This window comes from Sparus aurata, chromosome 14 (assembly GCF_900880675.1).
Source record: "Sparus aurata chromosome 14, fSpaAur1.1, whole genome shotgun sequence".
In the NCBI taxonomy this organism is placed as follows: domain Eukaryota; kingdom Metazoa; phylum Chordata; class Actinopteri; order Spariformes; family Sparidae; genus Sparus; species Sparus aurata.
The window spans coordinates 24,460,444-24,478,057 of NC_044200.1; the positions used below are offsets into that span (position 1 = coordinate 24,460,444).

The 17,614-nt window shown below is 42.9% G+C and overlaps 3 protein-coding genes across 3 annotated transcripts in view; all 3 read right to left on the bottom strand.

Annotated features, from left to right (window-relative positions):
* The window catches only part of LOC115595755 (NACHT, LRR and PYD domains-containing protein 14-like), a 965,684-nt gene that overhangs the window by 505,489 nt on the left and 442,581 nt on the right, over window positions 1–17,614 (bottom strand).
* On the bottom strand, window positions 5,476–5,891 carry LOC115595820 (histone H4). The gene has a single exon (XM_030440668.1). It carries the CDS (start codon window positions 5,837–5,839, stop codon window positions 5,528–5,530), a length of 312 nt encoding a protein of 103 aa, XP_030296528.1. The 5' UTR covers window positions 5,840–5,891; the 3' UTR covers window positions 5,476–5,527.
* On the bottom strand, window positions 9,041–9,500 carry LOC115595819 (histone H2B-like). Its single transcript, XM_030440667.1, has one exon. It carries the CDS (start codon window positions 9,457–9,459, stop codon window positions 9,085–9,087), a length of 375 nt encoding a protein of 124 aa, XP_030296527.1. The 5' UTR covers window positions 9,460–9,500; the 3' UTR covers window positions 9,041–9,084.

Here is a 17,614-nt window from a genome sequence, read left to right on the forward strand (position 1 = left end):
CATATCCGTGTTTATTTGTTTCCTATGTAAATAACACCCCATTGAAATGCATTTATATATTTTTTCATTATATTTGGTAACATTTGTGCATTGCATTGTGTTTTGTAGGTCACAGTCTGACAGTGACTTGGATTGGGAGCCTCAAAGTAGGACACTCAGACGCCAAACCCCATCTCCTGCTGAAGGTGGTCGGCAGATGCGGCGACGATCGTCTGCATCCACCAGTGCTACCTCCCCCGCTGCATCTTTCACTGCCCCCTCTGGCTCAGGGGAAGCTGCAGCTTCTACACCAACTGCTGGACGTTCCCGTGCTGCCAGACGTGCCCGGGGGAGGGGCAGAAGAGGAGCATCCTCCAGAGCACATAGCTCCCACACGGAGGAACAACAGTGGCATGATGTGGGGGATGACGACGTTGAGCCTGCTCAAGTTGCCTTCATGCCGGTGAGACAGCCCGGACCACAGCAGGAGACCAGAGTGGCAACCAGTCCACTGCAGTTTTTCAGACTGTTTTTCACCGACGCAGTGCTTGGGACTTTGATGGCAAACACTGATATTTTGTTGATATTGGCACAGTTATACATACAGTAATAGTGTATTGATAGATAATACAATCCTTGTTTGAAATTCAGTTCAGTATAGTCTGTCATTTTTGTATAATGGTAACTATTCTGTAGTGTCGTGTCACATGACAATATCTCAATATGGCCACCTAGAAGCGTGTGGAAACCCCTCCAACCACCCATCAAATGAATGTGTGAATAAATTATGTTTTGAATCATGGAGAAAGGTTTTATAGTCACCAGAATGCTTCAGTAATGTTTCCAGTGTCACAGAAGTGAGTAAAAGCATTTGGCACAATTTGGCCATTTGGAGACGTTTTGGAGAGGTTCGTGGACGCCAGTGACACCACAAACTAAAACCTCCATAACTCCCATAAGGGTAGGCCTAGAAGTCTAAAATTTCACCCAGGTGTTGTTGACAAGATGAGGAAGGTATGTGCTATATTGCCATATGCCTAACATAAAGCACATCCTAGTTATTGTTATTCAAATATGACCTATTATTTTCGAAGACAAAAAAAATGTTTTAGAGCCATGTTTGAACTGATGTCATTTTGGTTGTGTGTATGGTACATGCTAAATAAACACATTCACAGAAACTAGAGGTTGTCAGCTTTCAAATGGCGTATCATACATCCATCTCGGACTTGTAGTTCTTGTGTTATCAGCTTTTCCATTTGGGTATGCTAAATAGGTGAAGTTACTGAAAATAGGTGGGTGCGAACAGGTTAAAGCAGCAGCTTCAGAGTCGTGTTGATGGTCAGGTGTGTTGTAACAGGTGAACGGTGTCTCTGTCACTTGTAGGATCACAGCCTCACATACGTGTTCACTTCAACACGTAACATTGTGATGATGTCATGAGTTGTGTTTGTAGTCAGCACCTATATTACGTCTGACAAACTGTTACACACCTGGGATTTGTTTTTACTACAGTGGTGTTGCACTCAGAAACTGTGGGGGGCGCCAAATCACACCACATGAGAATTTCTCCATAATGTGGCTTTAACATGTTGAGATGTTCAGTGTGACTTGGTACAGTTTGTCTCTGACTGTCTGTCCACAGTCCAGCTGTTGTTCTGGGTCTTACCTCCACACTGGGGACAGGAGGAGTCTCCTGGTGAAGCAGACTGGTCCCAGTATGAGGTGATGCAGCGTCTGCAGAACCAGTGTCCACAGCTGGTAGAGACCGGATCCTTCAGGACGTCCTGACACCAAACACAGCAGGTGGGCTGCTTCTTCACAGAGACATGACTCCTCTTCCTCTCTCTGTGAACACATTTCTTTAGAACTGCAATGATGTGATGATTGTTGTTAAAAACATCCAGATTTGGTCGACACTGTTGAGAAGCTCAGACGCTCACAGAGAAAAGTCAAACTGTGGTTATTGTTCTGTTTGATTTCAGCGTTCAGTCTGTAATAAAAATGGCTGTTGGTGTTATTTCAACTCTTCTTCTTCGTCAGGTTTAACTGAGGTTAAAAGTGCTCTCAATAATTGTGGTAGATCACCATGAAATGACTCGACAACTATGAAGTGAAGCATAACTGCAATTCCAGAACTCTAACAAACAGACGGGCCGGCATGAATGTAACGGAGACACTGTGCGCGTGTGTGTGTGCAGTCGACCAGCGCTTTGCTGGTCGTCGTGATAAACGCCAGCATGGAGTTGAGCAGATTAACGAGGAAACACGACATCAAGCTGTCTGTGCCCCTCGTCCAGCCTCCAGACACATTAATCAAAACAAAACAAACAGAATTAGTGGATTTCTGGGGGGGGGGGGGGGGGGGGATTTGCACTGGCACAGAAAAGAAATATTTTTTTTTACCAAAAGAGGAAGGGGGGCACGGTGTGGTGGACATTAAGAGCAGAGTGGCGTCTTTTAGATCACAGTTTTTACAAAAGTTTTTAACAGGATATTTGAATGTGTGGAGGGACGTGGCAGGACTCATTTTTAAAAGAGCAGATGAAATGGGACACAAGTCTTTTAAACAGTGTTACCCCGTTTTTACTGTGAACTTTTTAACACTTGGAGTGTTTTTAAAAAGAAAAAAAAAAGAAACTGCAGTTTCTCTCCACTGGCTGCTAGAGAAACTGGTCATCGGTGGAGCTGGGCTGGACATGGAGGACGGGCCAAGTCAAAGAATGAGGATGATCCCGAGAGCCGCAGGGGTCTATTTAAAGTTTTTATAAAGCACCATCAAAGACAAGAACAGGAGATCTACAGTGGAGAGTCCTACATGGAGCCATGGCTGTGAATAGTTTTGTTTCTGTTTTTAATCCCACTGTGAGAAATTAATATTCTTTTTGTAAATCACCCGAGTCTCCTCAGGCAGGAGGCTGCGCAGCATCCGGTCAAGAACCGCCAGAATGAAAAACAGCTTCTTCCCAGATTCTGTCAGGCTGCTAAACAGCTCAACAATGCTGCACCCTTGATTTCTGCATGGTTTTTATGGCCATTTACTTTATGGCACTTTATGAGGTTGCTCTTGAGTTATGAGCTAAGACGTGAAACTTCTCATAAGTCTTAGTCTGGATGTTTAGTTTTTTACTGATTTGTTTATATTTATACAAAATTATATGTTTTTTTTTTAAATAACATATTTATTTATGTATTTTAACTTGGCACTGGGACCTGAGCACTGTGTTTTTTTTTTATTCCATGTTCCTCGGCGAAGAAATGACAATAAAATGAGTCTGAAGTCAATTTTTACTGTTTTTTAGAGTGTCAGAGGCTTTAAGAGCTTGTTAACATTTTAAAAGAATGGTGTGAGTGGTCTTTTAATGTTTTTATTTTTGGTGCAGATAATCACAAGGTGAACGCAGAGAAGTGGCAACTTTTAAACTTTTTAACAGAGGAAGCAAAATTGGCAATCTACATAACAAGAAGGAATAAAGTTAGAGGAAATTGTTTTAAAAAGAATGTTTGTTGCGTTGGTTAGGGCGAGAGTTTTTATTGATTTTAACTTTCACAAACTGATGAAGAGTCTGGATGTTTTTATCAAACTGGTGTTTTAATGATGTCGCCTGTTCGCTGGTGGAGGAAGAGTTAATTTTTCACTCTGTTTTTAATACATAGGGTTTTTCTTTGGAAAATGGTTTTATGATGTTTCAACTGTGAGCTGAGGAAAATACTGAAATAAAGTTGTTTTAAAAATGAAAATTAAAAAATCTCCCTTGGTAAATTACGAGTCAAGAGAGAAAAGCATTCTATTCATGTTTCTGCCATCTTGTTAGAATGTGTGAGGCAGCCTGTCCTATCGGTGCCTTTGTAACCAACGCAAAACGATGAGCTTTTAATTTGGTCTCTTAGGCAACGGTAGTCTGTGTGTTGGCAAAAATAATCTCTCTCTCTGTTTAATGTCGACCTTCTTATGACACCGTGTTGTAAAAGTTGTAAAATGAGTCGTCTCAGTGCTCTTACTTTGTGTCTGATGGTCCAGGTTCAGTACCGAAGGTTAGAGGTTCTTTTCTGGACCGGTCACTCTTCATAGACGGACAGATGCATCCTGGAGGTTCTGCTCGGTCCAACTCTTCCTCTTCACAAACACTCATCTTCAGGTCTGAGAGGTGAAACATGAACTGTGAGCTCAGAACACAAGAATCAGGAAACAGAGAGGAACCGGAGAAACAGGTTTGTTCAGGAGTGACGCAGGAAGAGAGAACAGGGAGTAACACACAATCTGTCTCCCCTTCAAACACACACACACACACACACACACACACACCTACACACACACACCCCTCTGGGCTCCTGCTCTTTAGTTCCAGTAGTTTGAATGTGTATTATTCAGCCTATCAGGACTTTGTGTCCACAGAAGAATCAAAGTGTTGACTTTATTCTAACATGTGTTTCCTCTACAGTCCACAGAGACTAAACTGACTCACACTCTCACAGTAACATCACAAACACCTTGTTTTAACACTCACCTGCCTCACACTTTAGTCTTCCTCCTCCGTCTTCTTCTGTCTGTTCTGCTCTCAACATGGAGTCTGACGGACTGAACACTTTCACTTTCAGCCTCTCTTCCTGTTGGTCAGTCTGGATCACATGATCACTGTTGCTCCTCGGGGTTCTGAGTTCGGAGCTTTGTGGGTCTAAAGTACCGAACCGTGAGTGAGTTGAGGAGCGGAGATAGATGACTAACAGCGGCATTAAAGGCGTCTCCACATGAGACTGACTGACCTCTTGTACTCAGATCTGTGTGCAGATCTACAGCTACATCTCAGTGACAACACGATATCATCAACTTTACACAAACACACACTTACAATCATGTGGAACGTTTGCCGAATTAACAAGCAGGTCCAAACAGTTAAGAATGTGTGTATACAGCATTTCACACAGTTCATACAGTTTCTCCTGACGAGGTGACGCTAGAAAATGAGCGTTTCTTTAAGGGAGTCTGGTGACTGTGAGAAGAGAATCAGGAGTAAATGGTGAAATCAGTTGAAACAGTTCAGACACAGAAGCAGAAGTTTGCAGACCGACAGGAAACACAACGACGCTGATGAACTGGCTTGAAAATAACCGAACAGCTCCATCTACTGGAGATATGACACTTTTCAGGTGGACTGGAACATTAATAAGAAGCTGAAACAAACTTCAGCGTCATGGCTGCTCAACAGGACTTGTTGAGCCGTCAACATGAAGAAACAACCGGCTTTATAGCGATGTCACGACAAACTGACATTGCAGAAACTTCGTTCTTAATGTTTGTATACAATTACGAGCAGGCGCCAGTGATGTTGTAATCAAGTCTGTCATTTTTTCTTCATGGTCTCAGCAGAATTAAGTGAGATTGTCTGATGAATTTAATGTTTAGATAACGACATCACTTTTAATGCAACATGCTCCATTAAAATAATTGATAATGTTGTCTGAACCCAGCAGCAGGACTGGTCTGTTTAGAGCAGGTGTGTGGCTCTTAAAAGAGCCGTTGTGTTGTTGTGGTCGGTCGCTGGTCGGTTTAACCCCCGAAGCCGTACAGGGTGCGGCCCTGCCTCTTCAGAGCGTACACCACGTCCATGGCGGTGACGGTCTTCCTCTTGGCGTGCTCGGTGTAGGTGACGGCGTCACGGATGACGTTCTCCAGGAACACCTTGAGCACACCGCGGGTCTCCTCGTAGATCAGACCGGAGATACGCTTCACTCCACCGCGGCGAGCCAGACGGCGGATGGCGGGTTTGGTGATTCCCTGGATGTTATCACGGAGGACTTTACGGTGACGCTTGGCGCCTCCTTTCCCGAGTCCTTTACCTCCTTTACCGCGGCCACTCATTGTGTCAGAGTTTAGTTTCGTACGAAGACAAACTGATGCCGGTTAGTCGAGTCGAGTGCTCTTGAGCCTGGTGGAGTAGCTCAGGGCGTCTGCCCTTTTCTACCCATTATTGTGGGTGGAGCTTGGTGAGCGGCAAGAGGTGGGAGGAGCTGGACTCTGGAGAAAGGAGGACGTAAGTGAAGCAAGGCAGGAGGGAGAGAGCGAGAGAGAGCGAGAGAGAGAGAGAGAGAGAGAGAGAGAGAGAGCAGGAGAGATAGACAGAGGAGAGGATAGACGACAGAAGAGAGAGAGAGAGAGAGATAGGAAGAGAGAGAGAGAGTATAGAGAGATAGAGACAGACAACTGAAGAGACATGGGAGAGAGAGAGATAGAGAGACAGACCAGAGATAGAGAGAGAGAGGCGATAGAGAGAGACGATAAGAGATGAGAGATAAGAAGAAGCATAGCAGAGAGAGAGAGAGAGAGAAAAGAAGAGATAGACATGCTCATTGTATTTATGCAGACCTTGTGTGTATGGGTCTAAGAGAGAGTGTATAGTTATTTCTTGTCGTTAAATTGGGAGTGTGTGTGTGTGTGAAAATAAAATGTGTTCTGCATAGAAGAGGGGGGGGGGATCAGAAGATGGAGGAGGGGGGGGCTTCAGCTGGAGGATGAATGACAGAGGGGTGTTGGTAATTTGTTTGGCTTCTTGGATGGTTCTCTGGAGGGCAGGGTTGTTTATTGCTGTGCTTAAATATCTTAGGGCTATTACTTGGTGTCTCTGTCTGATGGTCTGGATGCCGGTTATTCTGTGAATGTAGTGGTTGCTGATATAATTTGGGAGACGGTGAGCCAGTTTTAGTGCTTTATTTTGTATGACTTGGAGGCGTTGTATCTGGTTGTCAGTGAGGGTGATCCAGGCGGGGACAGAGTATTCAAACAGGGGTCGGATGTAGGCTAGATAGACTTTGATTATTGTTGAGGGTGATGCACCATGCTTTCCACAGAGGGCTTTGAGATGGTTCAGTCTGGTGTTTCCTTTTTGTTCCAGTTTTGTGGTGAATTTGGTCCAGGTCATGTTGCTTTGAAAGGTTACTCCGAGGAAAGTTGCTTCGTTGCTGATGCTGATATGTTGGTTGAATAATGAGAGGTTGATGTTGTTGAGCTGTAGGTGTTGATTTTTGGTGAAGATGACACATTGGGTTTTGACAGGGTTGAGTTTGATGCGCCACATGCTTGACCAGGTTTCTATTTCTGTTATGCAATGTTGGAGTTTATTGGCTGCTAGTTGTGGAGATTTTGAGCTGGACCAGTAGCAGAGATCGTCGGCAAACTGAGAAACTTTGGCTACGGTGGCTGGGGGGTAGTAGATGTCTGAGGTATAGATGAGAAATAGAAGTGGACTGAGAACTGCCCCTTGTGGTACTCCTGCTTGGGGGGTGAATGGTGTTGAGATGGCTGAGTTAACTTTGACCTTGATGTGGCGGTTGTTGAGGAAGCTGGAGATGATGGATTGGGTGGGTTTGGGAAGTTTGAGGTTGGTGTCCAGTAATCTGTATATGAGACCGTTATGCCATACTTTATCAAATGCTTTTTCGATGTCAAAGAATATTGCTAGGGTGATTTGTTTTTTATTGATGCCGGTTAGAGGAAGAGCGGCGCAAGTTAAAGGCCGTTTGCGGACGTAATAGAGGACGAGCTCAACTCTGCTGGGCGGCAACATTTTTGTAAATGGTGACGTCAACTCGTCTTCTCCAGAAGCGCCAGTTACTACTCGGAAGTGACTGTTTATTTATGTATTTATTTATTGATTGATTTTTAATTAACTTTATTGAAAAACAGTCAAATGTACCAACACATCAGACAAGTACAACATATAATTGAGCAAATGAATAAGGCATAATAAATAATGATTGATTCCACTTTGAAAACTGGAAACCAATTAAATTTGGGTAACCTTTAGTAAAGCCACATTTGTGTATGCGAAATTTACAATACATAATTAATAAGTTCACAATAAAATCAGCGTTACACAATATATATATATATTTTTTCTCCAGTCGAGCCTAGAAAATGCTGGAGTGTAAACAAGAGTAAAATAAATGTTGTAGATTCTCATTCATCTTTACAAAAGCTGCATTTGTTGTCAGTGTGTAAAAATCTAGAGAAATATAGATGTGTTGGATAAATATCATGTAATATTATAATGTTCTTTAATTTCATGTGTAAAACAATACTGGAACAGCAGTCAACAGAACCTGTCAGCCGGTGCCTGTAAACATATTATGTATGACTGTTGCTTTGGAATAAACTGAGTAAGGAACAAATATAAGAAGTTTAATGCTAAGATTTATACTGTTATTTAAGTTATTCATCACCACATTACAGCAATAGATTACCATGGACAGTTACAGAGCAACATAACTCAATATTTCAGTAATATGTTTAATACTGTTATCACATAACACATCACTGGAGTGTTTATCGTTTTTAAGAACCCATCAACACCAATATGATTGTATTAATGAGCTTTTTTGTTTAATATAACCAAGCCTGTAAATTCTGTGTTCACTCACTGTAACTGAAATGGGCCTGATGATGATTTTTAATCCTGCTTGCACACTTTAATTCACAGCATGTATTCATGTTCTGTAGACTGAAATAAAAAGGCAGATTTGATTCGTCATTGTAGAAGCTACAACTTTCATATTAGGGGTGGATGGATCAATCTAAATATTGATAGTATCGATACCAAGGTGAGTACTGGTATCAGATCAATACTAGCGCGATGAGATCGATGTTTTTGTTGTAGTTTCTCTTCTATAAGTTCACTTGTATTTCTTCAGAGTTTGTGATCACAGCGTCTCTCACTCAGGTTGACTCTGTGTGAATATAATAACCGTTCTGTGTATCTGTTGAAGGAACATTAGTATTCACATTTAGGCTACATGCAGATGTGTCAGATTTAATGTACATTTTCTTATTTGGCTAAAATCCTTGTCCTGTGTGTTATCATAAACTAAAGACAGTAAAATAAACAATTTGCAGTATTGCCCCAATCCTCCAAGTCACATGACTGATCCCCTGTCTGCTCATCACTAAGTTTAATTGCTCAATGTTTTATCTGGGCATTAAAATCAATACTCAATATATTGCATATACCACATCGCGTTGTGACAGCATCACTAACAGTCCGGTGGGAAGCTGCTCCTCAGAGAGAGGTGGTGGCTCTTAAAAGAGCCGTTGTGTTGGCTGATAGCAGCTGTTTACTTGGAGCTGGTGTACTTGGTCACCGCCTTGGTGCCCTCAGACACGGCGTGCTTGGCCAGCTCCCCGGGCAGCAGCAGGCGGACGGCGGTCTGGATCTCCCTGGAGGAGATGGTGGAGCGCTTGTTGTAGTGAGCCAGGCGGGAAGCTTCACCGGCGATCCGCTCGAAGATGTCGCTCACGAAGGAGTTCATGATGCCCATCGCCTTGGAGGAGATGCCGGTGTCAGGGTGGACCTGCTTCAGCACCTTGTAGACGTAGATGGCGTAGCTCTCCTTCCTCTTGGTCCTCCTCTTCTTGCCCCCCTTGGCGGCAGACTTGGTCACGGCCTTCTTTGAGCCCTTCTTGGGCGCAGACTTCGCTGACTCTGGCATGTTGAAAGTTCGAGATTCTCGGATGAACTCTGCTAGCGAGCAGGCTGCTTTATTCAGACACTATATGCAAATGAGCTGCGCTGTTCCCGCTCTGTCATTGGTTGATTTGAATTTAAGCGCGGCAAGGAGGGAGCGCACGCGGACGTCAGTTAACGTCTCCAGCCTGTGAGATGAGCTCAGTAACGGAAGTCAGACTGCGGCTCTGGTTCTGTAGATGGTTCTGAGGTGTCCTGAAAGACACGGTCCATTAACTCTGACCTCGTGTTCTGAAACACACTTCTGAGTAGTTTCACCCTGTTAGTGACTGTTTGTTGTGTACAGTGCGGCCATTACTGCAGTTTAGTCGAGGTCATTGTGGGAAATATGGTGTTGTATGTTGAGGTCATGTCAGTATCATATCATTTTCCTTCATATGTTTAATGTTTATGTGTATTGTTGTTAATGTTCTTCTGTATGGACGTTGTTTTATCTTACGTCAGCACGTTTCAGTCATTACGTGCTCCCTTGGCACTGAGTTTTATGTGATTTGTGAAACTTTGACATCTTTTATTTTTGTTGTCTGTATGAATCGTGGCCATTATTTGATCGATCTGTAGCTGCAGTGACATTCTACACAAAAGATTTGGATTTGCGGTGCATTTCCTGAAACCATCCACCATTTATTGTGTCTGCATACTTACTTATTTTGGTCTGATGTCCGTGATTTAGTCATCTTTAAACACATATAAATGTTTTATTGAACTCTCTGTACATTGTGCAGTGTTTATATTATCCAGTGTCCTTCAAATGCAAACTAAAACTAAAGTGCAGAGCTCCACACGACATCTTCAACCAGCAGAGGATTAAAGACAAGTTTTTATTATTTAATTTTGATTGTTTGCATAAAAGAACACACTATAAACTACATATATCACTACAGCTGAAATGGCTCTACTGATGTCGTGACTATGACTGTGTATAAACCTGTGATTATTAATTTAAGGTGAATGAATTTGAGAGTCAGGTTGTATTTCAGTCTCCAGAGCAACTCAATGATCCACTGACTCCATCTAGTGGATCAAACCTGACACGACACAAACACTTTGTATCAGCGAGGACAGTAGTAGTAATCACTTCTAATTATCATTGATCAGTATATTATATATTATTCTCCTCTCATAAGAGTTATTATAAAAATACTGATCGTAGCGGCTTTAAATGCAACAAAGGAATGAAGCTAAATAAACTCAGAGCAGATAAATCTTACCTGGAAGGAGATAATCTCATGTTTCTGGTTGGATCCACACGTCTGAACGCACCTTTTATAAAACTAAATGAACATAATGTGAGGTGCTGTGATATCTGACCAGGACGTTAAAGTATTCACATTAAAGGAGCACGCTGTAGTTTTGGAAGAAGAAAAATGTAATCAGAAGAGAAGAGACAGATCTCCACTGACGATGATGAATCTTACAGGAATCATCTGCAACCTGCCCAGTAAATAATGAATTAACTTATACTTTTGTATGAAAGAGATAAACAGTAAGTTTCTCAAGTTTTAGACAATTAATTAGAGGAACGTGGGATTAAATAAATGTATTTGTCTTCTCTCTCTTTTCTCAAATATGTAAACAAAGTCATGACCAATTTATTTTGCTTTACGTAAATATAATTTCTTTAAATACTCTAATGTAACTTAAGTGCAATACTTTAGAAAATAGTCCCAGTTACATGCTGTCAATGGTCAACAGCGCCTCCGTCCGTCACGTCTCCTCCGTCACGTCTCCTCCGTCACGTCTCCTCCGTCACGTCACGTCTCCTCCGTCACGTCACGTCTCCTCCGTCTCGTCTCCTCCGTCACGTCTCCTCCGTCACGTCTCCACGTCACCAGCCAGGAGTCACATGTGAGTTTGTTTCAGTTTATTTCATAACTCTTCTGCATATATTATCAACAGTTTAACAAACAGGATTCTTTTTTGTTAAAAACACAATGTAACATTAACGGGATGAGGTTTAACATGTGATACACTTATAAACCACTTATACACAGAGAACGTCAGAAAATATTTTGGCTTTTTCAGACCAATTTGGCAGCGTTGTTTTGGGGAGACGGTGTCAGTAAAAGGTACTCGATGGACGGAGGCAGCTTCACGGGTGATTCACACTCACAGGCAGCAAAGAGTACGGACCGACTCACACAGAAGGAAACTACCTCCACTACTGTTGGCAGGACACGACATCCCTCCATGGATATGACTGCAGGGCTGTATTCACTCCAAACCATGCATTTAACAGACAGTTACACTTTGCAGGTAGATACTCGTACAGCCACTTTTTAAGATAAGAATAAAAAATGTCAGAAATGCTGCAAAAAATGTGGATTTGATTGAAACAAAAATGAATCTGTGGACCGTGAACTTCAGTTTGGGCCTCTGATGGAATCTCAGTTTTTACACATGACGGTTTTTTCACAGCCGTCAGCAGAACTGCCCGGCCACGTGACCGCGGTTCTGGACTGTGTTTCAACAAACCACTGGATATATATTTACCAGGAGGTCAGGACGTCTCCGCCGAGTGTTTCTAACAACGACCTCTGGACGTCTCCAGTCGTGTTTGTGGCCACGAGAAGTGGATATTTTTCAAGGAGAAGTCCGGACATCTCCAACTGTGTCTGTGGAGACCAGAGCTGGTATTCTCAGCAATAACAGGACATTTGTAAGTGTGATAGAACTGGATACTTTAGAGGAGATATCAGGACAATTTCAAGTCGAGTCCATGGTGACAAAAGCTGGATATTTTGCAGAGAAGTTGAGACGAGTGTTTTTAAACTAGACCTCAGGACGTCTCCAGCTGTGTTAGCGGCAACAGACAGCAGATATTTTTTTGTAAGAAATCAAAAACAGAAACTGGACATCTTTGATGAGAAGTCGGGACATTTCCAGACGTGACTGTGCTGAAACACGATCGTTTCTATGTAAACCTGGAACATATTGGTGGTTTGCAGAACCAGCATTTATTCTGGAGGCCCGAGATCCCAAACTGATTTGAGAAGACGTTTTTTTTTACACTCTGCTTTAAGCTAAAGGTGTTAGCGAGCGCCCGTCTGAAGCTACAGATTAGATGTATTCTCTGTTCTGTGGACTACAACACTTCACCTGACTTTATATCCTCAGGAGGAGGAGAGGAGGACTTTATAATGTCTCTAATTTTGCATTATAGCAATTAAACACTGACACAAGGTGAACACAACTCGATCTTCTGGCTGCAGGCTGTGTCGCCTCCACAGAACGTCTGTGATTGGTTATACGATGAAAACAGTTCTCGACTGTAAAGACGACGATTCTCTGAAAGGCCCAAACTGAAGCAGAACCACTGATGCATCTGAACGAGTTCATGATGAACCTTCCAAAAAGAAAAAAGTGTGTGTGTGTGTGTGTGTGTGAGCTGTATGAGAGCTAATGGAGGATGTTTGTAGGACTTCAGGGATAAGGCTGGACATCTCCGATCTACACAGTACAGGGATAGCAGCTTCAAGGATACACAGAACACAATTCACAACCGCAGAAAAACAGGATTGAAACAATAAAACAGGAAGTACTGTAAATTCTCCAACAGTTGCCAAGAAGTTAATCCTCTGGTTCTTAAGATAAATTTGATCGCATGTCGGTCAGAAGTCTCCTTGTTGTCGTTGTCGATGAAAGCTTCCGTCTTATCTGTGTCTACATAACGAGTATTTCTCACAGGTGTAACATTAGAATCCCTGATCTTCCGTTAGCTAACCTACGAGCGACCTGACATCCGCTAACAAGGCACAAATCCAGCATGAAAACCATCGGAGGGCCGACGCTGCGTTCACGTCGTCGTCTGGTGGAGATGAGAAGATTTTTGTGTTTGTGACGACGTCTTCCGACTCGGGATGGTTGAGTGATCGCAGACTTTGTGCTATAAGTTCCACTCACAACCTTCAGTTCTTTATTTAATAAATTTAAAAACAGGCGACACTTCTCCCTGAAACAAGACTTTAATTGAGGAGTTTCTATTCGGTTTTACAAATGTATAAAGCAGGCGACAAGAACTCATGGATATCAGCGAACACCTCATTCTATGACCTCGTGACGCTTTGGCCCGGTAAGATGTCCGGATACTCCAGCACGGCTCGGGTGGCAAACACTGGATATCTCTGACAGGAAGTTTTGACATCTTCAGACGTTTTGTCGAGACAACACTGTGTTTTGAGGAAGACCTTGGGACATCTCCACCTGTACATGCAGCGACAAAAATCTAATTTTGGCAAGACGGCAAAAGATCTCCAGGCGTGTTTTTGGGGGGGAAGATCTCGGGTCGTCTCCAGATGTTTGTGGTGACAGAAGCTGGATGTTTCTGACGAGACGTCGGGATATACAGACTCAGAATCCCTCGCTTATTCCTTATCTTTAAGATCTGGGAATAAATTATACTTCAGCCTCCAAACCTCGTGCTTTATAAAGACGGGAGTGGAAACCATTAGGACTTGGACGTGACAGAAACTAATTACAGGAGCTCCGATGAGACTCGACCAGCTGGTTCACGTCATCTAATGAACCAATCGATCGTTATTTCCTACATCTGGTGACGACGTCGCAGGAGAACCGACCTTTTGTTCAGCTTGTTGTTGGAGAACTCACAGTACTTTATCTCCCATTCTGGCAAACTCACGCATTCGTTTTTTTTCTCACGTACACACATACTCATGCCACTTATAGTTGCTTGATTGATATGTAGGAGGAAGTACAAAATAACAGCAAGAAGAACAGGCCACACAAAGGTAGATAATACTAAATACTTCAGATTCAAGCCCCTGAACTTACAGTAGAAACCAAAACATCACCCAAAAAATCCAACAGCTAAGATGAGCTGACGCGAGGAGCCTGTGGTGTCGGCCCCAGACTGCGAGACCCTGAATGCATCTTGCTGTTCGGGACACTGGTGTGTTTAAACGCCCGGTGCATGTTATCTGAGATAGGCTATGGCTTTGGCCCTGGTCGGAGCAGGAGGGGACGTATCGAGGAAAACTAAACTCGGACAGATCGTCTACAGCATCAACCAAACGTCTTCTCTCCCTCCCCTCGTCTCTCTTTACACCGTCGGCATTTTAGAAAAATAGAAATCAGGAAAACATCGTTACAAAAATAAACCAAAAAGTCTGTCCAGAGTCTACATCCACACGACAACTTCACATAAATATGGACTGATATTGCACAGCGAGGGATTTCTTCTGATACGAAGTAAATCACTGACACAATTTGTAGAAAAAAAAAAGAAAAAATGAATAAGTTAGGACGTTAAAATGATCAAAATTTGCATGTCCTGGTTAGTTTTGATTGTTCAGTTTTGTTCTCCAGAGAGACAAAGTGTGAGAGCAGCAGAACGATCCCGGGCCCTCCGACATCAGGCAGGTTTATCCTCAGAGTCCTGCTCGAAAGAAAAACGACAACAAAAAGCAAAACAACAAAAAAAAACTTAAAGAAAAAAGAAAATCTTCAGAAGTATCACTGGTGAATTTTTGGTTGAAGGCACAGAGTTCCAAAAAAAGGGTGGCGGATGTTGATTTTAGTGGAGGTGCAGCAGCAGTTTCTGGTCGTGTGTCCTGGCGGAGGGATTCCTGCGGGCCGGTCCACTCTCCTGATGATTGGAGGGCAGGGCTTCAACTCTCTGTGGACACAAACACAGACGGGAAGAAGTGTTAGTGCTCAAGACACAGATAAAGATGGCCGACCTCATCTCAAACCCCGACAGTCGTGTAAAAATCATCTTAAAGTGAAATCCGAACAGACGAACAGTTTGGAGTGCAGACGTGATTCTGAGCTCCTTTTAAAGGTTATAAGCAGATTTTTTTATTAGAAGCTCTGACTGCTTCTATTTCCCTTCAGCTGGAGAAGACATGCACATCATGTCGTCTTACATGGATATCACTGAAAATGACATTTAACACATGTTTTTATAAGGAAATATTCAGGCGCCTGATTAAATAATGTCATGTTATGTCCTCAGAGTCGCTGTCTGAGAGAAACAGGAGCAGAAACTCATTGTTAGTAGTTCTTTATTTTATTATTCACAATAACTTTGTGCAGATAAAACATCAGAAACAAGAGCCGAGCTGGAAAAACAGACGGTTCAACAGAAATATGCAAAATCTTTTATCATTTCCAAATTTAGGGCATAAAAAAACCTGATATAAACTTTATATTACTGGATCTGAACTCTCATTGGCTGCATGATGCATCAATCATCTGGAGGCTGACACGTGATTGGCTCAGAAGAGAGGCAGAAGAAGAGAGGGTGGGTCTACACCATCACTCATTGGCTGTTGTAGGCTTCAGTGAGCCGTCAGTCAGTAAAGACGAACACCGGTTTGGTTCGTCTTTACTGAGCGATCACATGAACTGAGATCCAGTCAGACAGAAATCTAACCGGTGAGTATTTGTGCTGTTTGCTGCTGATTGATTCTGAACCAGAACTTAACGGTCGGGTCATGTTGAACTTGATTAACGATGGCTGTGCGATGTGTCGGCTCAGTCCAGCACGTTTTCCAGACCCGAGTTTGACTCTGTGAGATGTAATCGTCACTTTCAGCTGAAGATCGTGATGTTTAGTTGAAGTGAATGTTTCCTGACAGCGGGTGGGTTCTGCTGGAGCTCGGCCTCCCACCCCCACCTTGCACCATCTTCCTCGAAGTTAATCCTGCCCGCAGCGGCAGATGGTGCTGGGAGCATCCATGGCTGTGCCCTCAACAGCTCCTGTAGTTATGAATGATTGCATGGTCTTAGGCTTTAAGTTGGATCAGTGTAATCCAGCGCAGCATATGCAGCCGCCCGCAGAGCCAAATCCAGCAGGCAGGAGAAGTTTCCTCCTTCACTTTCTGTCGTCCGAGGAGGCCACGAGGTGTTAACACGCCTCTGACGCCTCAGTAACCACACCTGAACCACACCTGAACCACGTCAGCCGGGGGTCCCTCGTCACCACCAGCTCTGGACTTTCCTTTCTGTGTGGTTGAGATCCAAATAACAAATAAATTGAGATGTGAAGGAAGAGTTTAATCTCATCGGGCTGACCAGAAATTCCCACCAGAGGCGAGACGACAGCAGAACTGTGAGGATCACCGAGGAGTCGTCTGTTCGGCCCTCGAACGCACCGCAGAGACTCTGAGATGATCCAACAGCTCCGTCAACCAGATACGCTCAAATTCATATCAGTCATACGAAACACATGTGAACAACACGTGTCACCTCCAAATAATATCATAGTCATTTCAATTTAGAATAAAACCTTCGACTCCACAGATTTGTTCAGTAACATTCAGCTGTTCCATCTTTCTTCTTCAGGTTGCTGTCATGTACATTATTGTAAAACGGTTTTCCATAAAGATCTTTGAATAAGTCTTCGTCTTTAAACACGCTCAGTTTTGGTGTATTTAGTTCCACATGTGTGCAGCAGAGTGAGCCCTCTTCACAAACAAACCAATAAAGGATCTCTGACAGAGAAACGCTGTTTAACCCATCGACCTGCAACATCCCTGCTGCACCTCATCATGTTCTGACTTCTACCGGGTCAAAGTTCTTGTGAGCTCAGGTGTGACATCATGAATCACTGAAGCGGGCTCGCTTGGAAATGCAAATCCAAACCGAACGACTCGATCAGACATCGAACGTTATTTCCCCAACAGATGATGAAAACAGATACTTTGAATTTACGTCGACAGTCTCGTTTCACTGAAACAAGAAAAATCACATTCTTTGGAGGTTCTGATCAGACTTCAGCTGGTCGGGAAGAACCCTCAGAACCTCGAGCCTCAATGACACAAATAGTCTGAAGGTCACTTCTGACAGCCTGGAGAAGTTTAGTTCTTTAGGTTTGAATAGTTGATGTCGGAAATTAGCTCAGAGAGTTTGAAATTGCAATATAATATAATATAATATAATATAATATAATATGATATAATATAATATAATATAATATAATATAATATAATAAATGTGTATTGAGGGACTTTGTTCAGACACACAGAACAAACATCAGCTTCATGCAACAAACCGTTTAAAGCTGTAACTTGCACATTTCCAGAACTCGATGAAAAACTGGCTCAGAAGTATCAGACAGATTTTAAAAATCACCTCTACTGATGAAATAAAACCACTGA

Excerpts from the sequence above, each read along its gene's own strand:
- LOC115595820 (XM_030440668.1), bottom strand. The coding sequence starts at position 5,839 with ATGAGTGGCCGCGGTAAAGGAGGTAAAGGACTCGGGAAAGGAGGCGCC.
- LOC115595819 (XM_030440667.1), bottom strand. The coding sequence starts at position 9,459 with ATGCCAGAGTCAGCGAAGTCTGCGCCCAAGAAGGGCTCAAAGAAGGCC.